General features: G+C 41.8%; 2 protein-coding genes across 2 annotated transcripts; one reads left to right on the top strand and one right to left on the bottom strand.

Moving 5' to 3' along the window:
• The first annotated feature begins 443 nt into the window (after positions 1–443).
• Positions 444–13,117, top strand: LOC108883640 (adaptor related protein complex 2 subunit mu 1). Its single transcript, XM_018677015.2, has 13 exons — positions 444–611; positions 2,078–2,199; positions 6,432–6,697; positions 7,197–7,279; positions 8,059–8,064; positions 8,223–8,358; positions 9,146–9,290; positions 9,622–9,639; positions 10,237–10,356; positions 10,621–10,756; positions 10,882–10,979; positions 11,315–11,426; positions 11,918–13,117. Exons 2-13 carry the CDS (start codon positions 2,126–2,128, stop codon positions 12,050–12,052), a joined length of 1,329 nt encoding a protein of 442 aa, XP_018532531.1. The 5' UTR covers positions 444–611; positions 2,078–2,125; the 3' UTR covers positions 12,053–13,117.
• Positions 13,118–13,541: 424 nt separating this feature from the next.
• pcyt1aa (phosphate cytidylyltransferase 1A, choline a) lies at positions 13,542–22,386 on the bottom strand. Its single transcript, XM_018677021.2, has 9 exons — positions 22,007–22,386; positions 19,214–19,327; positions 18,487–18,586; positions 18,132–18,248; positions 17,739–17,890; positions 17,439–17,517; positions 16,679–16,821; positions 16,375–16,563; positions 13,542–16,129 (listed from the first exon to the last, which is right to left on the bottom strand). The coding sequence occupies exons 2-9, from the start codon at positions 19,325–19,327 to the stop codon at positions 15,908–15,910; spliced, it is 1,116 nt and encodes a 371-aa protein (XP_018532537.1). The 5' UTR covers positions 22,007–22,386; the 3' UTR covers positions 13,542–15,907.
• Positions 22,387–23,231: the final 845 nt, after the last annotated feature.

Raw genomic sequence — 23,231 nt, 5'->3', positions numbered from 1 at the left:
GGGATGCGATTTAATTTAACTTGGGACACAAAAAAGTTGAGAGTTTAATCAGATGGACTCTGCAGGACAGGATAAGACAAGACCACCCACCAAACCATTAGTTTAAAGGACAAACATAAAGCAAGATATTTCCTAAATCCCCTCAGGGAGGTTCTCTGTTCTCTGGCTCCCATTCACTAAAGGTAGGGGTCCAGGTCCTTCTCTGGAGCTTGTAATGAATTCCACTGTTGTTTCAGAACATTTAATTAGGTAAGCTGGATATATGCCAGCATGCTCCCGAGTCAGTTTTTAAAAAGGAGGTAAAAATGGAGAACCAACCCACAACGTTGACCCCTGTAGCCATGAAACAAATAATAATTGACCAGTGGCTTGCGTGGCTTATCATAACAAGGCCTGGGTGCGGTTTACACATCGGTCCAGCCGCGCCTTTTCCTGTCACAGCGGAACGGCCGTGCGTAAGGACGGCGGGTCAGCTGACAGCTATCAGAGGACCGGGAGGAAGGAGCGGAATTAGCGGGTGTGTGAACTGGGAACCTTACGGGATCTTGACAGAAGCTGTATCCAAGGCCGAACGGGGAGCGAAGACTGGTGGTGTTCGTGAGAGAACTAGGGTAAGTTCACCAAAGTCGAAATGGTCAAGTGTTTCTCGTCAAAATGATAAAATGTAGTACGGTAACCGTTGCGGAAAGCCGGTGAGACGGTTTCATTCGTGGGCGATGCTAATGTTAGCAACGTTAGCCTCCGCTCGTTTAGCTAACGTCAAGTTAGCAGCGGCAGCTAGCAGGAAAACGGAAAATAGGCGACTTATGTCTTCAAAGTAAAAGCACGCAGCGTCTCATTTTAGTGCTTTTAACGATTTAACTTTATTGAGGACAGTCTGTGCTAAAATTCGACATTGTTAATTTGCAAGTTGGTGAAAATTATTAGGCGATATTGCATGTTAAAGGATCGAAAAACGGTCTTGATTTTATTTTCACCGGAAGTCCATTAAAATTGCGCACGGCTCAACGCTGGTTCGCTGAACATCACCGCCAGCTAACCTGCTATTGTAAGCTAATTTAGCTAGCGACCTCTCATTCGGTCTATTCCCATCACTTTGATCATAGCTGAAGGTCAAGTCTTCATCAGTGCCGTAGCCAATAAAGAATGTGTAAAACGAAGCGTTTCAAGCAAACCTGTCCCCCGCCGATCGAGGAACAAATGAGAAAATCTGAAAAATTTGTAAACGTTGGGAAACGGCCCGAGTGAGCAGACATCTTGACTTCGTCCAATAAAAGGGCGATTGGACCCGCTCAAGTCTTATGCACGGTTTACTCGGTCACGACTCGGCGACGAGTATATGGGGAAGCATTTTAATTATCTCGGGCCTATATTTGTGTTGTGTGCCTCCTTTGAGCCCGGTGTGTTTAAGCTGTCTGGCTTTTATCTTCGAGGAATTTCAAGCGTGTCCTTCATCCCTGGTTTCCAGAAGCGTCTTTCTTGAATGAAGGCAAATTCCTCTGATTGGTTTGTCTAAGCTATACACAAATCCATTATTTAACAACCGCAGTGTATCTAGACGAAATTTTATTGTCTTTAGATTTTAATCCTAGTTTCATTTTAACGTTAACGTCAATAAGATCCAGAAGGCATCTTGCATTAAAATGCAACCCAGTAAAAGAAACAGATTTCTAGCTGGCTACCTGGTGGCATCCTGCTTGAAACTGGTGGCTGCTAATCTGCTGTTAATCTTACTTTGGAAGGAAACAAGGAATTTACTGTAAGTGAGTGGTGGTAGTGGAGTATTTGCAGCTTACATTGGAGTAATCTTTGATGGTTGTACGTATGTCTACGCACATGCACGTAGCACAAATGAGTCACCACAGTGGGCCAGCTGCAGGGTATATTCAACTGGCAATAGTAATTTGTGTGTGTGTGTGAGACAGAGAGCAACAGATAAAGCGGATGTGAAGGACAAATGCCTCCCTGTGCTGCTGGTCACTCCCTCACTTTTCACTGCTTTCACTTCTCTGTCACCCCCTTTTCCGTTCCCCATTTCCTTCCTGCAATCTCTCACTCCATTTCTATCTCTTCTCAGGCGGGGTTTGGTTTCACCATGGCCAGTTGGGACTGAGAGGCAGCCACAATGATTGGAGGACTGTTCATCTACAACCACAAAGGGGAGGTCCTCATCTCCCGGGTCTACAGAGATGACATAGGGTACGTTTCACGGGAGCAAAGCTGCTGTAAAAAAAAAAAAAAAAAAAGAAAGAAAAGGGTGGGGGGTGGGGGGGGCGGACTGGGTTCACTGCAGTGTTACTAACACAAAATATGATTTGGTATAACTTAAATAAAATAACCATGAAAATATATATATTCATGAATACAAAAACATAAAGTTATATTCAGAGGATTCTCCTGGTAAACTAATGACTAAATACAATTATGTACAGTTCATAGTTCATTAAGAATAATGCCCTCATTTGCTATTCCCTGTATTGTATTAGGGAATGATAAGGTTCACTGGCGCTTATCAATCCACACCTTCTATTTAAACGATTAGGTTAAGCCATTTGGAAAGCTCTTCCACACTGGCCTCAAGACTCAAGTTATTAATTATTACCGAATAGGAAAGAGGCACTGATAGGAACCATTACATGTCTAAATTCTCTGGATATTGTAGTGGCATGGCAACAATGAAGTGCTTTAACCATTATGTCTTCAGTCAAACAGCATATTTTAGGTACAGCCTACTCAGTCACTTTACTATCACTCATAATCTATACAAAGGCAGGAACAACATATTAAAAAAAAACCTTCTAAATGCAAGATTTTCATAAGGGTGGCTGTTTGCACATCATCTTCAAGTAAAACATGGAACCCATCATACACGAGTCCTCCATCACCGTCACACTGGAATCATATGTTCATTCATTCACATTCACAACACTCACAAAAATCCAAGTGCTCCCATGTCTTCTAACTGGAACCTGAACATTATCATTAATAGGTAAGTGTGCATGTCTCCTGTTTTCAACTTTGGCAGTTGATCATTGTCCTTTTTTGTCTGTGTTCAGAGTGAAACATTGTTACTGCACGTGAGCTTTAAAAAAAAAAATGAAAGCCAGTTATTCCTGGTTTAAAATATCAGTGGGTTGTAATGGTTCACTTTAAATGTGGAGGTAAAAAGAGACTTTGATCAGAGGAACTAAACAGAGCTCAGGTAGGCTCAGGTAGGAAACTATGCAAAGTTGCTGTAGATCTCATAAAAAGCTAATTGTTCCCTCTGCAGAAGATGGACAGTTAAAAACATTGCTGAGTCGTATCCAGTGTAAACTGTGGTGTGGCCATGTTGTAAAAAATGTGCATCGGTACTTCACGTGTGCAAGGTTAAAGGATATGTCCACATTGGTACACATGTATCAATTGTTACGTTACAGACAGGAATTCAACTTTGCGACCAGAGGAATATAATATATTATAATATTGTGAAAGTCTGACTTTTATACTGTCTGACTTCCCTTCCTTTTCCCTGTGACTTGTTTGTTTGTGACACACTGTTGGTGTGAGTTACCAGGTCTCCATGCATACACCCAGTTTTCACCCTCTGTTTTGCGTGAACCCAGTCATATCCAGTGTTTGGATTGAGGTCAGAGTAGGATGTTTGCCAGAACAGACACCAGTCCAGTTGCCTTGTAGATTTACACAGTGAGGCTTGGCAAGATAGGGAGAGGGCACAAGGGTAGAAGTAGATTTCCTAGATGTGCTCTCATTGTGTCAATTATACGGGTACAGAGCAGTAGTGCTGGGTCAGTAGGTTATTTCTTCTGCAGACCCTGAAAGGATTTTTCCACGTTTTATCTCTTAAACGTTTTTGCTGCAGTTGCAGGATTAGACGCACAGTGAAGACAATGGAAAACAGCAGAAACAGAACAGTGTATTCTATATTTCAGAGCTGCTCAGTGTGACATTTTGCTCCAGCAGATTGAACCACTGAGACACCATTAAAATGTCTGTTTGAATTAGATGCGCACAGGGTCTGCAGGTTTGTTTAAATGACATGACAACTTATACGTGCAAGGATCCCCTCCATGTTTTGTCCTGTTTCCAGGCAGCAATCAGTAATGTAATTGTGGTTGCTTAATTTTTAATCATTGCTCCTTCCTTGTCTGACATTTGCACAGATACAATACAACTGCTCGCCTCTGCCTCCTCAGCACAATGTGCATTATGGAACAGCACTGAATACATACTAAAAGGGAACTGAAATTGAATTCAGGCTGTCATAACCACAACTGGTTTTACTGAATGGTGCAAAACAAGGAACCTGTCAGTCTTAAGAACTGTTACTAACAGTTGCTCTGAGTTTACATATTATCCTCAGCAGAAAAACACGTTTTGTCCTTGTCCACGCATTTCCACTGTGATCATTTTTTACATCACCACCAGTATCAGTTGCTTTTGGTGATTATCCCCATTGCTGCAGCACTGCAGAGTAAACGGACACATTATGTTGCTCTAATGCCTGCAGTGTATGTGCTATAGTGTTGTGTTGACATCTATGTTGTGCACATTTACAGCTTTTAGTCACAGTTATGGAGCAGTATGAATTAATAAACATGTACTTGACACCCTGTTGTGAACAGAACACACAACATGGATAAAAGAGCAATACAATGCTGCTAACCTTACCTCAGCATATTCCGTAAAAAAGATGGCGACATATTAAACACCATGTTACTCACTGTCTGTGTACATGATGCACGAAAATGTCTCTTGTGCATTTTTGTCTCTTTACTCCCCTTTTTACTTCATCCTTGTTTCCTCTCTATCCTCTGTATCACCATTTTCCTCCATCTGTCCATCTTGGCCCCTGTAGGAATAGGTAAGAGACGCTCCAACGTATCAAGCATGACCCCTCCCTCTCATGGCCACCAATCAATGAAACCCCCCCCCACCCTCGTAACCCTAAACTGCATGCCCATTGATTCCACAGTCGACCTCCCGATACTTCCTCTGAGCATGAGTCACCTGTCATGACATTACAGCCTTAAATAAGCCCCCAGCTACTGAAATACAACAGCCAGTCAATCAAAGCAAAAAAATTCAGCCACTACCAGAGAATATTGTTGTTCACTATCAGCTCTACCCAGTGCTTAAGCATGTAGTCTGAGCATGGAATATGACTGATAATTTAGTCTTCTCATCTTTTGTTTCTACAGTGATTTTTCACATAGAAATTGAGAGATGCTTTGGATTATTTAAGATTCATTTTATGGGGTCTCATTTGTAGAAGTGAATTAAGTAACATAGAGTTGACAGTGATTTTGCCTAAATGCTGGTCAATACCGTGGAACCAGAGAGTATTTCAGTATTTCTTGGTTCAGTATATGCTAATACTTAGTTGTGAAATAGCAGCAGCTTAGCTCAATGGGCAAGGCAGATATCATGGCATCCTCCTAGACTGATGGATTGTACCTTTATCCTAATAGTTGTTTGGTAATCAGCACCTTGAGTTCCTAAACTTGCAAACATGGATGTTGATGTCAGGCAGACATTGTAGACATTGCATTCTCCAACATACAGTATGTATTATCAACAGAGGAGGCTGCCAGCTGTATGTCTAGTCCATTTGTTCTTCATAGTAATATACAAAAATATCAAAAATAAGTACTATATTGTATCAGAGGTGAGTTTACATGAATGTTTAAATAAAAAGGTAAATAGTTGTTTGGATTTTGGTAAGTTTGCAGTTCAAGCCCGGAGTTAGACCTCTAGATGTTCTCAGTAGGATTTGGTGTTCTTGTCAGAACGTGCTGCATCCTCTGCACTAAGCCCTGTTATTTATAAATCCAGATTAATCAGGGCTGCGTTTCTGCATAGCATTGTTGCAATAAGCTAAGGTATACATTGTGTTATTTGTTTTCAGTAGAACTGAATTCAAATGGCCTGTACCATTTCTGAAAAATAAAGACATTCAAATAAATCTTTTGTTCCCATGGAGTCTAGTTAATTATGATGCTGTTGCCTGGGTGTCAACCTAAACTGTCTGAGCCATCTCTCTCCCTGGTAATTATCACAATTTACACAAAACAACCCTCCTTTTTTCCCTCTAAATGCACCAACTCGAGATGTGCTTTTTCAGTTGGTTAGAAAATGTTTTGATAATTGCTCATTCTTGGAAATGGATGGATGTGTTGATGAGGTCTGAAGGAGTTGTTACGTATTTTGAGTCCAGTGCAGAACTGGATATCAGACTCAAGTTATTCTACTGCAGCATTTTCACATGATGTCACAGGGTGGGATAGTGTCAACAACAGTCTGATTGTTATGTAAAAGCCTGGAACAATTCTCTCAACTCCTCTCTCTCTCTCTCTCTCTCTCTCTCTCTCTCTCTCTCTCTCTCTCTCTCTCTCTCTCTCTCCCCCCTCCCTCCTTTCCTCCCATCCCAGGCGTAATGCAGTGGACGCGTTCCGTGTGAACGTGATTCACGCCCGGCAGCAGGTTCGATCCCCAGTGACCAACATTGCCCGCACCAGCTTCTTCCATGTCAAGCGTTCCAACATCTGGTTGGCGGCGGTCACCAAGCAGAATGTCAATGCTGCCATGGTGTTTGAGTTCCTTTACAAGATGTGTGATGTCATGACGGCCTATTTCGGCAAGATCAGCGAGGAGAACATCAAGAACAACTTTGTGCTCATCTACGAGCTTCTGGATGGTAGGAGACGATATTAGTAATGTCTGTGTGTGTGAGTCCAAATAAAATGAGAACAGGAGAACTGGGCAGCTTTGGAGCAGATAATATCAGAACCAGGTTATTTTGTGTAGTAGATGTAGATAGTGATGGTAGACATCAATCATAATAGACATGTATTATGATTGTAAGTTGTTGCATTAACTGTTCTAAAAGAAGAAAATATTTGATGGAAGTCGTCAACACACTTTTAACAATATTATATCAGATCTACTTTAGTAGCAGTATAGTAGCAGACCTGTGTTACATGTGAATGGCAGTAACCAGTGATTAACCTGCAACAAGAGTCAAATGGAGCTTAAAAGTGGCTTCATTATGCATCATGTGTTAATTAAACATAGGGTTTATGTTGTCCTCTTGGTGACAGTTGTATAAATATGTCTCACTCAGTCAGTGTTGGTTCTTTCCGTTGCCACATGTCCTAGTTTCTCCTCTTATCAGTTATCTGTTTTTGTTCATACAGAGATCCTGGACTTTGGCTACCCCCAGAACTCAGAGACTGGAGCTCTGAAGACCTTCATCACCCAGCAGGGCATCAAGGGACAGGTCAGTGGGACAAGTGTAGACTCAAGATTAAATGTTAGGTTGACAGAATAAGGATATACAGATGCCTGTTTAGGTACATGGAGCTAAAGCTTATACAGTCTAATACTATTACTTTCATGAAGGTTATAATGTGTAGTTTGCATTGAAACCATTAAATTCAACTTTATGGCCATTTTGGAGGCGGTTCTTTGTGATCCATTTGAATTGTATTACATTATTCTGAGATTTATATACACAATTTATTTCAGTGATGGTAGACTACCTACAGTATTAGAAACACCTCTCAGTGTAAGTCAGGACCGGGAGAATCACAAGTGAAAGATGGGTAATAAATACAGCGTTTTATTGAGATGTCCTGAGCTGATATACTTCATCTGGATCTGGCAGATCAAGACACTTTTATGTGACTGGTATTACTTCTCCTTCCAGTGCTTTGTTTATTGTAATCCATTACCCTTAGTGTAGCATCTGTCAAAAGCACCCTTCATTACATTTCACTGGAACCTCATGCAAAGTGCTGCAACAATCAGCAACTGTGTGTGTGTGTGTGATAATGATAAGCAATTAGTGACACTAGTCTTTTCATGTATATAACACGAACCACCATGGATACAATAGATTGTGTATTATATAGTGGCACCCTTCTGGTTTATGTATAAAATATAATTATGCTTATTGTGTGATTAAGCAAGATTAGCTTTGAAATTAAATGATGTTTTCTTGTTTTTCTCTCATTCTTTCCTCAAACTGCTGTCTGTCTTGGACACCTCATATTTCAGCACCAGGTAATACACAACACACTGAGATTCTAGCTCAGGAAATTCATTTTACTCATGTCCCTGTAGTGCTAATGATCCCCCTTTCATCGCTGCCTATCTTTTGTCAGTCTGTCAGCCCACTACCTTTTGTCAGTGGTGATACAGTTTCTCTCCCTGTCTCCCAGACAAAAGAGGAGCAGTCTCAGATCACCAGCCAGGTGACAGGGCAGATCGGCTGGCGTCGCGAGGGCATCAAGTATCGCCGCAACGAACTTTTCCTGGACGTACTGGAGAGCGTCAACCTGCTCATGTCACCACAAGGTCTGTCTATAATGGCCGCCCCAAACTGTGACTGCTGACATGAATAAAAACATATTTGTCCCTATTTTTCTATTTATTTCAGCCTGTTTGTCACATGTAGGCTTCTGTAGAGTCTCTCTACATAAAACGTTAATACTTCAAGTACTTTCACACCTTCTCTACCAATAATTGCGGTAATTATCAGTGCATTTAGTAACTGCTCTGTGACTTTCGACATATCAGGCAATCTTTTATAAAATAGTAGATGCGCCAATGTCTTTATTTTCATGAGCAATTTGAGGACTTCCCGTCCATGTTGGCAGTAAGGTTGAGTTTGAAAGTTCATTCCTGACCTTGGAAACATTAGTTGTCCAAACAGTATCACCACAGAGTCCATTTAGTGGCTTTTCTGGTGCTTTAGATCGTATCACATCTTACTCAGCACATGAACTTGGAGAGAGTTTACAGATTCAGCTCCAGATAGAGAAAATTATGTTGGTCTCAACCAAGCATATAGTCTTGTTTTTGTGTAAAATGATTACTCATGAAAACGGATTTTGTTGAGTCATTACTTCTATGAAACAAATTGTTTCAATTTTTGACAGTTACACTTAAGTTAACATTTGGATCTTAGATTTTATTTGGAAGGATAGCTGAGAGTGTTGAGCAGAATCAGGCTACACAACAAAAAAGAAATTGAAAAATTCTATATAATATATATGTGTGTGTGTGTATGTATTTGTGTGTAATGGTTTGGCCAGTTTTAGGCTTATTTCATCAGATTTCCTCTCTCCTTGCTTCCCCTTAGGTCAGGTCCTGAGCGCCCACGTGTCAGGCCGAGTAGTGATGAAGAGCTACCTGAGTGGAATGCCTGAGTGTAAATTCGGCATGAACGACAAGATTGTCATCGACAAGCAGGGCAAGGGAGGAGCGTCTGATGACGCAGGAAAGAGGTGAGCGACACAACTAAGAGGGTTCAGCAGACAAGAAGTCAAGAAGCTAAAATCAACTATATTTTAATTACGAGGCTGAAAATCGTTTAGATAATCTGTATTTTTAGTTTCTCTATTCAGAGTGTTGCTTTTATATTATTTCAATCTGTCAAGGAAATTTATTGTTGAGTTAAAATTTAAGACACCACCTTGTCTGTTAGCCCCCTGTGTGTTTGAGTGTTGTCTTGTTTGCAACAAGACAGGCTTTACAATTTATTTTTTAATTTTTCTTTCCTTTGGATGCATCTCTCCTTTCTTTCCCTCTCTTTCTTTTCTATGTGCTGTACCTCAGTGATTTAGGGGGAGGAAGGTACTGTACTGACAAGTGTCCTCACCCTTTGCCAACTCACACACACACACACACACACACACACACACACACACACACACACACACACACACACACACACACACACACACACACACACACACCTGTCTTGTCTAAGCCCTTTAGCACATTAAGAACCTAAACATCTCATGCACTGTTGCTCCCCACACACGTAATACAAATCAAACACGCCTTATTAATTCTTCAGTGTACTGCCCGGTGGTTGTTTCCCCCCTTTTGGTAGAATGGTTGGTTTGCTTTATTACCCCACACCTACCTGCTTGACTTTTAACCCTTTACCCAAACACCTAATAGAGATTGTGTTGGTTTTTTTTTTCTTATTTTTTATTTGCAGAATAGTAACATTAACCTCAACCCGGGCTCACGCCTTGCTACTAGCAGTTGTGTCCCTATATGTACTCATATGTTGATGTTCCCTTTTTAATCATGGACATTAATTGAGGGAAAGTAGTAGTTTGAGTATCATGATTTTTGGTATTTGATTAATAACAAACAAGAGGACTAATACGTCTTCTCTCTCTTTTGTGTGTCTCTCTGATGTGTTTTCTCTCCCGGCAGTGGGAAGCAGTCCATAGCCATCGACGACTGCACTTTCCACCAGTGTGTGCGCCTCAGTAAGTTTGACTCGGAGCGTAGCATCAGCTTCATCCCCCCCGATGGAGAGTATGAGCTCATGAGGTCAGTAGATAGACCGTAGACATGTTGTCGGAATGTGGCAGACAGAAGGGTGGGAGGTTACGGGACATGATTGACACTTATGCAAACGTGTATTTAAAAACAGACAAAAACATGCAGTAGTATATGTCCACGTGGACCATTTTACTTTGAAATAAATGTTTAGTTTTGAGAAATGAATGAGGAAGACATGGGCGAACACTTGCGAGGAACTCTTTGTTTATGCTTTGTAAAATTAACTTCTTCTCCCCTCCCCCGATCTTGCAGGTATCGCACCACCAAGGACATCATCCTGCCCTTCAGGGTTATTCCCCTGGTGCGGGAGGTGGGCCGCACCAAACTGGAGGTCAAGGTGGTCATCAAGTCCAACTTCAAGCCCTCACTGCTGGCTCAGAAGATCGAGGTGAGATCTTATCAAATTCCAAACTGGTGATAAATCCAGACAGGGACACATATGCATATATGTGTGTACAAGTTCGGCTGCCTTAACACTAAAAGCCTTGTTCGTCTCCATTATCGCCTATACAGGTGCGTATCCCAACGCCCCTCAACACCAGCGGCGTGCAGGTGATTTGTATGAAGGGAAAAGCCAAGTATAAGGCCAGTGAGAATGCCATCGTCTGGAAGTGAGTCGCAGCTCTGCTCGTATATACATGAGACACAAGCAAACTCCTTTTAAATGCTCTCTGTGTTAATGGTTAACAACCTCCTCTCTTTTTTCCTGTTTGTTTAACCTCTCTTGCACTCACACTGTCCTCTTTTTCTTTTCTAACCGTCCCATTTTTTTTTACATGGACCTTGTTTATTCTTGCGAGGCTTTTAAAATGAAGTTCCTTTTTACTGAAACCTGTACGACACTCACAAAACTTCACTCTGTGTGTGTGTGTGTGTGTGTGTGTGTGTGTGTGTGTGTGTGTGTGTGTGTGTGTGTGTGTGTGTGTGTGTGTGCGTGTGCGTGCAGGATCAAACGCATGGCCGGGATGAAAGAGTCTCAGATCAGCGCTGAGATTGAGCTGCTGCCCACCAACGATAAGAAGAAATGGGCCAGGCCTCCCATCTCTATGAACTTTGAGGTCAGAATACATTAATAGTTTACTGTCTCTGCCTTTCTCTCAAGCTCACACACATACACTCTCTACACAGACCTACTGCATTCATTCACGTGTCGTATTAAAGACATTGTGCATTGGATTGTTTGTAATTCCAGTGCACAAACTTGTTCCCAGTGTCACATAAAGTTAATTGAATTGAATTTTAGACAAAAAGTTGGTTGCAACAACTAATCAGAGATATTGAGATATTGTTTTCTAAATGAACTTTGTACAGAATTGGCAGCCAGACAAATGGACTGTGGATTACATGTGATCCCAGTATCAGTCGTGCAAATCACAACAAGCTTGCTGTCACCTTGTATGCACAATTCCTGCTCTGAGCTGGCCTTATTTATTTATTTATTTACACCACACCCTGCTGTAAAAACCAGCAGCCTGTGCAGCCTACATCTCCCAGCATGCCCCGACACGTCCTGACCCTCCCTTCCCTTCTCCTCCTGTCGTCTCCGCAGGTTCCTTTCGCGCCATCAGGCCTGAAGGTGCGCTACTTGAAGGTGTTTGAGTCCAAGCTCAACTACAGTGACCACGACGTCATCAAATGGGTGCGGTACATCGGCCGCTCCGGCATCTACGAAACTCGCTGCTAAAGTTCAGACCCCTCCCCTGACCCCCCCACTGCCCCGTGCCCAGCAGCGAACTGACCACTTTGCTCCCGTCTATCCTATCCAGATTTTTTTTTTCTCCTCCCTCTTCCTACTTTGTCTCTCTCCTCCCCTCAATCCTTATAGCTTCTCTCATACATCCCTCCCACAACCCTCACCCCTTCTTAACTAGGTGTCGGAGATTGAATTTACATCATAAAAAAGAAAAAAGTAAATATGGTATAATGCACAGATATATGCAAAATGTGAACCATTGTATCGTATATATCTTGTAGTGATGAGTAAACCTGTAAACCAACTGGTGTCCGAAAGAAAAAAGACGAGTGATGCAGGGGGGGACCAGGGGGAGAGGGGTTGCTCTGTTGCGTTTATTCAGTGTTACCGTTTCACTATCTGCTCTCCGTTTACATTAGACATCCCACAAGTTGTAGATTTATCCCACCTAAGATGATTTGTAGCTATTGTGGTTTATAATGAATCCTGATTATAGTTCCTGTATATGAGCTTCTGTCTCAGTAGAGTCTACCCTTCAAATTGAGCTGCATTGTCTGATTCTGTATCGTGAACTGATTGATATTTGATATGTGTTTTTGAGAATGGTCATTTGGATCTCAGTTGCTTTCTCTTTGCCACTCAGCAGGATGAGAGAGTAAAATAATTTTCAGCTTACGGAGTCTCTTTAAGGGTAGTTGGGAAAGAGAATGAATTCAAAATGACTGAGCTGTTTTTGTACTTAGTGGAGAGTGTGTTGTTTCTTTCCCCTGTTATTACGTCAAAGTAAAGTTAAAACGTAAGAGGAACATTCCAGACAGTTTAGAGGTTCGACCACCATCCTCATCAGGAGTTGCAACTCAAATTTTCCCACGTTTCTTAAGCACTAAGATCAACTCTGTCACACTATTTAGATTCAAACATCAGGCCCCTGGGAGTTAGTGCGTGTTTGCAGTGAGGTAAGGTCTCCCCCTGGTGTTCGCCTCGTCACTGTCTGCTTCTTCATGTTTGTAGCCCTGGTGACCGTTCTGTCCAATAAAATCTGACTATGTAACCAAACCCGCCCTGCCCCTCTCTCTCTGAGTATTTGTGTGTTTTCTTTTGACTGATATTATTTTAGGCTTTCTAAATTCTATTGTATCACTGTTTCCTCTTGACATTGTCTGAAGTGAGGGTGGGGGGTGGTGTAAGAACAATGGATCTTGGGTAATACTGGTTGCAGTGTGGCTTTGGTCAGCCCTGTTTTCATCCTGTGATAAATATATTGGCTCAAATACCTTCTAATTTTTCATTTTTCCAAAGGAAACCAAGCTAAATTGAAAGTGAACTGTGCCCAAACCTGAACTACACAACTCTATAATTTTAAATTGACAGTGAAGGAATAAACTCCCTGATCCTAACTAACCACTATCATGTGAATAAAAGGTCAGAAAAGACCTCAGCAGTTATTATAAACCACAAGACAAAATGATTGATCAAGAAGTGCTTTGGCCAACATGTTTAATACATTTTTCCTGTCTTGCTCTTTCTCTACATCCAGGACGTAAAACAAAAATAACCCCAAACAGTAAAATAATACATGAATAAAACACCTGCTGTTAAAAACATTTACATTTTTACCTTTGTAGTAGTGGCTCTTTATTGGCTTGCCACTTGAAGTCTATGCCAACTTGGGCTCTGAACGTGGACATGCTCTTAATGAGAAGTTCACACTGATTTGAAAGAACAGATTCCACAAGAATCGAGGCAAGGCTTCCCAAAAGTAGCTTAGCACCAAAATCTAGGCTGGATTTCCTCAGCAAATTATACTGGTTTTTGTACTTTTAATACCAAAAGTAGTTCATAGAAGCAGAGCAGTTATTTCCCAACCATAATATCTGATTTACACCCACAACAGTAGAGGCAGTCTTTGTCCCTGCAGCAGAGAAACTGCAAGAGCTTTTGGGAAACCAGGCCGAAAACAGATCGATCCGACATCTGTCAACATTTATATTAGAGTCATCTAACAGTATTGCATTACATCTTCAGATCACCTGTGATGATTCGTGTTCAGTTATAATAGGAGACACAACACATGCTTTAATCACCGGAGATGCAAGATGCACACACCCACGCGCACACACACACACACATACACACTGACGCCCGAAAATCTCAAATATTTGACCAGTCACGTTGCTTCAGTGCTGGAACAATGGCTCTGTTTAGAAAGGAAAAAAAAAATAATGCTCATACTTTGTGCTCATCTTAGGAAAGAGAATCAGTTCAGGAGAAGAAGGAGGTAGCTACATAAATGTTGATCTGGAGTTTCGCTGATACATAAACCAGAACCCTTCGCCCACCTGTGTGAGACAGTGCAGTCCAGGCTACCAAAATACATTTCTAGTACTGATGCAGACTCACTGCATTCAGTGGTAGTCCTGTAGATCGGTGCCTGATTTGGAAAACCCCCGAAGCCTTAAATGTATTTTCCCTTCTATGTGTGAAACCAATGAGGAGGCCTTACTCATGAAAGAAACCTATGTTGTGCTTATGACTCCAACGAAACACAAGAGGTGATTTCTTAGTTGGGAATTTACACCGCTCAGGTGTTTTAAATGTATATATGAAAACCTAATACCTTCTATTATCATCATCAAGAAAATTATTACTTCCTTAAGTTCCAGATCTGCATTAGAGGAAAGAAAAAATATAACAAGTTCAGCCTTTCTCATGTTGATTCTCTGCTCAGCCTGCACTTCTAAGAAGATTAAGATCATATCTGTACAGAGGATAAAGAAAGGAAAGATGACACCTACAAAAATAAGTATTTCTACATCAACATTTAAATGGATCATCCTCACAAAGACTTTCTTTTACGCCACATTTAAAAAGGCGTCCACTTTGAAACTGCTCCTCCAAATAGAGAATCTCGTCTGTGGAAAGATGTATTACTATATGTAGTTAAAGTCAAGCTGAACCCAGATCTGTGTTGACAGGAGACACTTCAAACATGCCGACGTACTGAAGAGAGCTCGCGCGCAAAACATCACATGCACATACACACAGACGTACAGCCCCGAAGCAGGCAGACAACCTCAAGAAAAAAAAAAAAAGCTGCTGTTTAGCTGACATTTAACACCGTTACTCTCAGATTCTGCTCTGACTGTATTTAATCTGGAGTTTCCCTGTTACTTGAAAAGAAAGAAAAAGAAAAATGATTTCATGTTAGTAAGCGCAGAATGTCAACTGCTCCACCACATGAGCAGATCATTTAAACCCTTTGTTTTCTGACCTGATCTGAAAAACTTCCCCCACATATATTCAACAGTGTCTCCATGAGGTCACCTCTCGCGCTCCGAAACAACGGCGTGCTGTTTCGACAAGTGACCGAAAAAACCCCGCGAGCCCTCCCGCTAATGACAAAAACAAAAACACAAAACTCTTACTACACTACAATGCACACCTTAAGAATACCGTCATAGATGGAAGAGTGCACTGAGCGTAACACCTGCAAATATTCCTAAGTGACAGTGAGTGACTAAATAAAATCAACATCAAAAGTGACTGAGATAAATGAGGCTAATTTTTCAAAGAACTCAAGTGACTAGTGGTAACTTTTACTGACCGTTACACAAAGACAAAGAGGATAAAGTTGGCTGTTAAAAACAAGAGCTGTGTAGAAACTGGTTGGTACAGTTAACGTGACACTGAAGTGCTAAACATCAAAGTAAAATCAAAAACAGAACAAAAAAAAAAAAAAATGGAAGCAGGAGCTCGATGAAAACCACGCTACTCGACAGCTCAGTTGACTGGCAGAGCCGACTGCGGACCCGACGGAAAAAGCGGAGGGTTTTTTTGAAACGCACTCTAGTTTTCGTCGTCGTCTTCGTCGTCGTCCTCGCTGATGAGGTATCCGCGGGCCCCGCTGTGGTGGGGCGGCGGGGAAGGCGGAGGGGAGGTCTTGGTGAAGAAGGGGAGACGGAAGGTGGGGGACGGGGAGCGCTCCTCGCGGGTGGGGCTGCTGTCGGGGCTGTGCCTGGGGCTGATGGCCTGCAGCATGCGGCCTTTTCCTTCCTTCAGCATGTGTTTCTGTGGGGACATGAAGAGTGAGCGTTTGTTATATCAAGTGAAGATACAATCAGAGAAATGTAAGCAGAACGAGGGCACCATCACGGAGCCGAATATTTTCCAAGTTGTGTGTCGTAGATGTTCAAGCCTCCCCTTGGCGCTGCAACGTGTCTCCCAGGCAATTAACAGTGTAAATAAGGATGTGTTCTTAGTCATGCTGCCTGATCAAACAGGGATTAAAGACCGGACAAAACCAGTGTCCTCACCAGGGCTCCCTCAGGGCCAAACATCTGCAGGAAGTTGCCGATGAACTCCCTGGACTTCTCCTCCCATTTCTGGATGAGGTCGATGCTCTTCTCTTCCACCTTCTGGACAAACTCCTTGCTCTTCTCCTCCACGTCACGCACCTTCCTCTTCACCTTGTCCACACGTTCCTGCAGGTGGTATTTCTTCTCCTGGGACAGCAAAGAGCAGGGACAGCAAAGGCCATGAATCATCTCTCACACACACACACACACACACACAACATCTTTTTTCCCCGACAAAATAAAAGCTGAGAGAGTTTCATACATTGATGAAGCTGACATTGAGTTCCTTGGCTGTGTATCCCCTCTGTAGGTTGCGTCTGACGTACACGTCGTAATCACGGACGATGCGTGTGATGATGTCGGAGGTGGAGATGCCCTCTGTCCGCTGAGTGGGAGCGAACATACCTAACAAACAGAGCAGGGGTCAAGAGGACAAAATAAGACAGTGGTCACTGAGTGCAGATGAACACATACAGTAATGACAGCACTGACAGATGTTTACTTGTCAGGGTTAATCAGGGTTTTATGAATCAAAGTGAAGGCGGGCTCCGTCTTTTCCATTCCCCGTCGGTAGAAAGAGGTTCAGTGTTTGGGTGAGCAGAAAACACATGTGTACAGAGGGTGATGTGACACCCAAAGGTGTAATCAATTTAGTATACAGTAATGCTACTAACCCAAGAGTTTCAAGGCCATTATTGAGCTGGCACTGAATAGTATGAAAAAAAAGTTCTTAATTAGTCTGAGAAGATTTGGGCAAGGGAAAGTCACTAAAAAAAGGCACAAATTGTTTTGATTTATAGATTTCACTCAACTAGTTCCTGGTTCAACTGATGTATTTTACTTATCTAATGCATAAAAAAACTCTTACTCAGACTTACAATGGACAGTTTCAACTAAATTATCAAAGTCGTTGCAGTGTAAGCAGAGATATCATTGTTTTCATTCCACACATTCTTTTTCCTGGTGCAAACCTGCCACCAACATTACTCACACCACCACTTGCTGGTTACTGTGGCACTCACCAGCTTCTTTAATGTGCTTGTACACGTCATCACTGCCCGCTGAGGAGTATGGGATGTCATCATGGGCCACAAAGTCAATCTGGAGAGGTCATTACAACATACATCAACACAGTAGATTCGGCTCTACAAATACAAATGTACAAAAACAGCAGGGAGAAGGTGACAAGAGGTCAGCGAAGGTAGCTGGCCAACTAGGTCTCTCTTGGTCTTCTCACCTTGAGATTCTTAAGTGTCTCTGATTCTGGTTTTTGTTTTTTAACTATGTTTTTTTTGTTTGTTTGTTTTGTTTAATCTACTCACACGATGCTTTGCGAGGAACTCTGGCGTTAATGTCCAGGGAGCGTTTCGCACCACTTCGTCCACGTAGCGGCAATGTGTGACGGCATCATAGCGCTCATCTTCGTTCATCACCGTGAAACCCTTGTATTTGTGGGTCAGGTCATCACTGCACACTGTGAATGGTTAGAAATATTTACAAAAAATATTATTTAAAGACCCTAAACCATGGAACAAAAAGAGAAAAATACAGCATGAGTTTGGAGGCTGCATCCCACAGTTAACTTTCCTTATCTTGTATTATTCACTATCACAATCTAACCGTATTCCAATGTGAATAAATCAGACTTCTATCCATCTTAACTGTTTTCCTGCTGCAGTAAACGCCTATATGGACACACACAGACTCATGCTTACCTCCAACAATGAGGTGTGTGTTTGGGAAGAGGCATTTGGCCTGCATGAGAGCTCTGGCGTGACCTGAGTGGAAAACGTCAAAGATGCCATCTGCATACACCCGCACCGGTCTGTCAGCTGGACGGAGAGAGGAGATGAGATGCAGAGATCAAAGATTCATAGTGAATCTAAAACTGTACCTGTTTGTCCATATGTAAGTCTGTACTTAAGACTGAGAGGAAATTTACTAATATTTGGGCCAAAAATGAAAGGAGAATGTGTTTAAGAAATGTGTAGAGAGAGGATACATGAAAAGTGTCATAAAGAGGAATGAGACAGACGTTATCAGATGAAAGACTGAGAGAGTCTAACTCACGTGGTGTTCCTCTCTTGGCCTCCTCCATGTTGACTCTCTCATAGGGTTTACCATCAGCTGGCTCCAGCTCATCTGCAAAAGGTGCCGGATGCTTCAGTCCCTAAAAAACCCAAACCAAAAGAAATCAGTGATCAAAGCAGTTTCCTATAATGTCAAACAAAAGTCATCGTTTTACACAGTACATAATAATTCTTTCTTCCCTAAGTTGGAAAAAGTAGAGTTACATCTCTCTATTTTTGTAACACACTTTCCTAGACTCTTACAGAACAAGCTGGCGTGGAAATTAAGCACATTGGCATTGTGGTTAAACAGCTGATGACATGTTTTAAGCATATTACATCAGCCAAAATCGGAAATATTTGAAATCTCTGTTGCTTAGTGTTCTTTGTGTTGAAATCGGGCTTAGCCGTCTTTGCCAGGGTGTGCAGTTTACGCAGAATGCAACAAAGAAATCAAACCAACATGAAGTCTGACACATGATGCGCACAATTTCAGACCTCTGTAGAGAAGATACGTTTTAAAAACTTGATATGTTATTTGTGCATGCTGTGGGACATGTTCATCTTTCTTTTAACATTCACAATAAATCTATGAGTAAAATCGCAGACAGACATCCACATACTGTGCATGTATAGTACAGTGGTGTTAAAACAGCCACAGTGGCACATACACAAAGAAACTATAGAAACTTCTGGACAAATACGCTGCTCAATGACAGCTGCCTCACCACGGTACATCTGGCGATTTTCACAAGCCTCTCGCCCTCATCAGTCTCCCCATTGGAGCCCTCTCTCCTTCTCTTTCTGGTCAGCAGCAGCCCGCTGGAGCTTTGGGCCTCCATCTGGGTCAAAGACAAGCACAATTAAAACATTTAAGATTTTAAATGCACCATACACTGCTATGCCATCTTCCAGTAATGACAAAAAAGGGGACAAACAATTGCAGACACTTAGTTTTACTCTGTAAAACGTGCCTGTAATCTAGACATGAACTCTGTGTTACATAATCATAGTGAGTGTCATACAGCATACAGTACAGACAGCGTGTAAATCTAGACAGCTGTCAGGTTATGGCAGATGACATATCCTGAGTCAACTTTGCCCCAGTAACACAGGGAGAACACAGTCTGTGCCTTGGCTCATTGAAATCACCAGGACGCCATGGATAAAAATAAAAAACAGAGTAGCTTTCACTGTCACGCTTATACAATAAAGGTCAACTGAAAATTTAGCAAACACCATCTGTTTCAACATAAAACATTTTGTTCCTTAACATATTGAAAATTAACCCTATGCAGCCTTCCCCATCAGATTCCTGAGCAGGGGAGAGATCACCTCTATTGAGTCAGCAGTCCCACCACAACTGGGTGTAGTTTCATATTAGATGCTGACTGAATTCAGGTGACTTTGTTTTGCACTTAACCTCCAGCTGGCTGACTTTCCAGTGACCGCACACAGTGGCATGTTTAGAGAGAACTTCAAAGCATTACAAAACTTCCTCATCAAGTACATCAAAAACAAAACTTGTTGAAAACAGGATATATTGTACGTCCAAGACTTCAACAAGCTCAACATCCTGGACATCCATGCTAGACATGATAAACTAGGGCTAAGAAACTAAGTAATAATTTTCTTCACTGATTATTTTCTCAATTAATCAATGAATTGTTTGGTCTCTAAAACACTGTAAAAGAGTGAAAAATGACCATTGTAGTATCCTAGAACTACAGGTGTCTTGTTTTGTACAACTTGTCTCTATGACTTCAATGATGGATCAATAATCAAAATTGTTGCATATTAACATTTTTTGATTAGGGACCAAAAAACCCTGGAAGAGTCTAAGCTCAGTGATCAGTGGTAGAATCTAAAACTGTCACATGGATCCCGGTAGAACAGGACTGGGATTTAAAATAGCCTTTGATTTTAACATCATGTTACATTCAGTCTGAAACACTGTTAAAGATCAAATCCACACGGATGATGTGAGTCCCACCCTGTCCATCACGAAACAGTACAACAATAGAAACTAGTGCTGATATCCCATTACAGAGGGCTCCTGTGTTATGGGTTAAGGCTCTGCCCCATTCCACACATTCCATCATGCCACCAAAAATGAAGCCATTAAAAGGGAGGGGTCATTATTTTTGTAATGTCGATACTTACCACTTCTTTAACTCATAGTTAAGTCTCAATAATCCTTGGCTGGACTTTTGCTGCAGTGTCAGTTATGAACGTGTGACTCAGTATAATCACTGAGAGACGTGGCAGTAGCCTACACATTCCTGGTGGTGGCAGCTACCTGATCCAACAGTGGCCACTTGCACAAGCACACCGCTGCCCCTTTCTCTTGGCAGCAGCTGAGCGCTGTGAGTAAGAAGCCCCACAGGGCTCCCACACACACTGACAGAGAAGATTTACATGAGCAGCACATGTCATCATAACTGGAGCCAGGCTGCTATAATAAGAAAGCAACAAAAGGACAGTGCCAAGTCTTGTTTAACCAGATGCTTTGAAACACACAGATTCATGAAAGACCCTGTACACCCATTTAGTAAGACCACACCTCTCAAAAAAACAATATGAGGAGAATATTTGGTGATCAAGGCTTAGATTCACAGCAGCTACAGGTGTTTAGGGCTGCAACCAATTAGTGTCACTGTTAATAAATCTGACAATTATTTGCTTGACTAATCATGCGTCCTTTTCTCTATGTAATGCCAGAAGAGTGAAAAATGCCCTTCAAAGTTTTCCAGACCCCATGGTGACATTTTCAAAATGCTTCTTCAATTCATCCCAACACCCCACAACCTTTAAATATTTAATTTCTAATTATGTAAAACAAAGACCAGTAGGATTTTCTTGGATATAAGGCAGTAGAACCAGAGATTGTTAGACACTACAATTAATCAATGTTCAAGGTAGTTGCAGATTAAATTCCTATTGATCAACTAAACTGGTGAACAGACTAATCATTTCACTTCTACAGTGTTTGGTCAATATTGACATTTGGGGTATAATGATGTACATGAAGGGTCATGAAGGTCCCTCAAAAACTCACTGATGTCTTCTGCTATTGTGCTCACAGTGAAGTTTCCATAGAGAAATCCGGAGGTCAAATTTGCTTTTGGGCCTCTGGCATCTTATCATGGCCTCCTCATAGTCCCCGCACCATATTTAGAGAACCACAGGCTTCCACTGCATTTCACACAATGTTCCTAATGTCTGTTTTCTCGCTTATTTAGGTATGTCACCTAGGCAACGTCACAGAAACAGACATTATGCCAAAGTTACATTGAGTCAGCATCACACACATACAGTCTGGACTAATGACAGAAGTGAAATCAGTGACTGAAACAGCCGACAGAGGAGTTGTACTACTGACACTGGTTGTACAGCTCAACTGTCAAACCCTTACTGGACATGTCCCCTCTGGATAAAATCCTTAAAATCAATAAGCTGACTATCCCGTAGAGCAACATTAGGTAACATTAGAAGGCTGCTTTAAGTTTGTGCTCACTTACCGTTCACTCTTTTGTCCGGAATGGCTGCTTTTCAGGAGTGGGCGGCTTCCTCCCCTCCTAATGCCAGCAGCCTGGCGAGGTAACCGCTAGAAAAGCTAGCTAACGCTGCTAGCTGCCGTCGAATGCTAGCTAGCGCGCTAGCTGTCAAGTTGGTGGGCTTGTTAGCTAACTTTAGCCGTTAGCTCGCTGGTTAGCTGACAGCAGCAACAACGGTGAGTACAAACGGTCCTCTGCGTCCGACACCCTGGTACTCGCTGCGCTGTTGACGGAAAACTGCAACTATCAGAGGGATAGACAAATTATCAGCAGTGACAGCTTGTACTACAACGCTGACAGGTCAACTACACAGGAACTACAAAACTTCGACATCCTTAAAGGAAATGACACAATGAGTCGGACATTTCCGCTGTTGTATCGTGCTGCCACCCAGTGGATATACTGTGACAGAGGGACGGCTCAACAAGATGTCCTTCATTTGTTAACATGTTTTCCACATGCAGTTAATCTCACATGTAGGCCGTAACTGTGTGCATTCCGTATACATGCAAATACTACGCAGCAAATTCCACCACCGCTACAAATTAGTTTCACTTTTTTTTGCACATTTATTTATGTTATGCTAACTATAGATTAGCTGTGAAATAAAGGTAGTGAAGTAGCCAAAAGTGAAGTGCTATATTTCCCTCTGAAATCTATAGCTCATAGTAACGTAAAATGAAAAGACCCAAGTAAGCTACTTTTAAATTGTACTGTAATTCAGTAAATGTACTTGTCACTTTGCCACTGCCTTTTTCCACAGCAGACATTTTGACTTGTCATAACAGGAAGGATCACAAGTGTAACCAATAACATTAACGAAGGCTCAGGTACACTGAAGCGTCCCAATAGGTCATGTCAGTGTCGCAGTGAGTCAGTATGCACAACACCAGAACCCTGAGACCAAAGCAGCTAAATACAATTCAGACATCACTAATTTCATTACATACACCTCTGCTTTTCTCACTGTGTGATTTTGGCCTTTACAGCACTGTTATGCCGACTCTAGCCTAACTCTAGTCTCTAACTGTATACATACACACTAAATTCAAGTTCTCATTTTCAAATAATATAACATTACACAGGTTAGATTGTAAGAATAATGATATATGTCTATATATTGAAAAATGACTAAATATTTGTGTTAAACCACCATTGCTGAGGCAACTTAGTTGACATGTGGCTTAGC

Source organism: Lates calcarifer, linkage group LG4 (assembly GCF_001640805.2).
Source record: "Lates calcarifer isolate ASB-BC8 linkage group LG4, TLL_Latcal_v3, whole genome shotgun sequence".
NCBI classification, from domain to species: Eukaryota; Metazoa; Chordata; class Actinopteri; family Centropomidae; genus Lates; species Lates calcarifer.
The sequence above is the reverse complement of the archived record's forward strand: the minus strand, read 5'-3'. Positions and strand labels throughout refer to the sequence as shown.

Bases quoted from the DNA above. Each gene is read 5' to 3' on its own strand.
- LOC108883640 (XM_018677015.2), top strand. From the start codon at position 2,126: ATGATTGGAGGACTGTTCATCTACAACCACAAAGGGGAGGTCCTCATC. The intron at 8,359-9,145 runs GTCTGTCTATAA...GCTTCCCCTTAG, and splicing joins CCTGCTCATGTCACCACAAG to GTCAGGTCCTGAGCGCCCAC. The intron at 10,357-10,620 runs GTCAGTAGATAG...CCGATCTTGCAG, and splicing joins GGAGAGTATGAGCTCATGAG to GTATCGCACCACCAAGGACA.
- pcyt1aa (XM_018677021.2), bottom strand. From the start codon at position 19,327: ATGGAGGCCCAAAGCTCCAGCGGGCTGCTGCTGACCAGAAAGAGAAGG. The intron at 17,891-18,131 runs GTAAGCATGAGT...AACCATTCACAG, and splicing joins CACACACCTCATTGTTGGAG to TGTGCAGTGATGACCTGACC. The intron at 16,822-17,438 runs GTGAGTGCCACA...TCTGTTTGTTAG, and splicing joins CAAGCACATTAAAGAAGCTG to GTATGTTCGCTCCCACTCAG.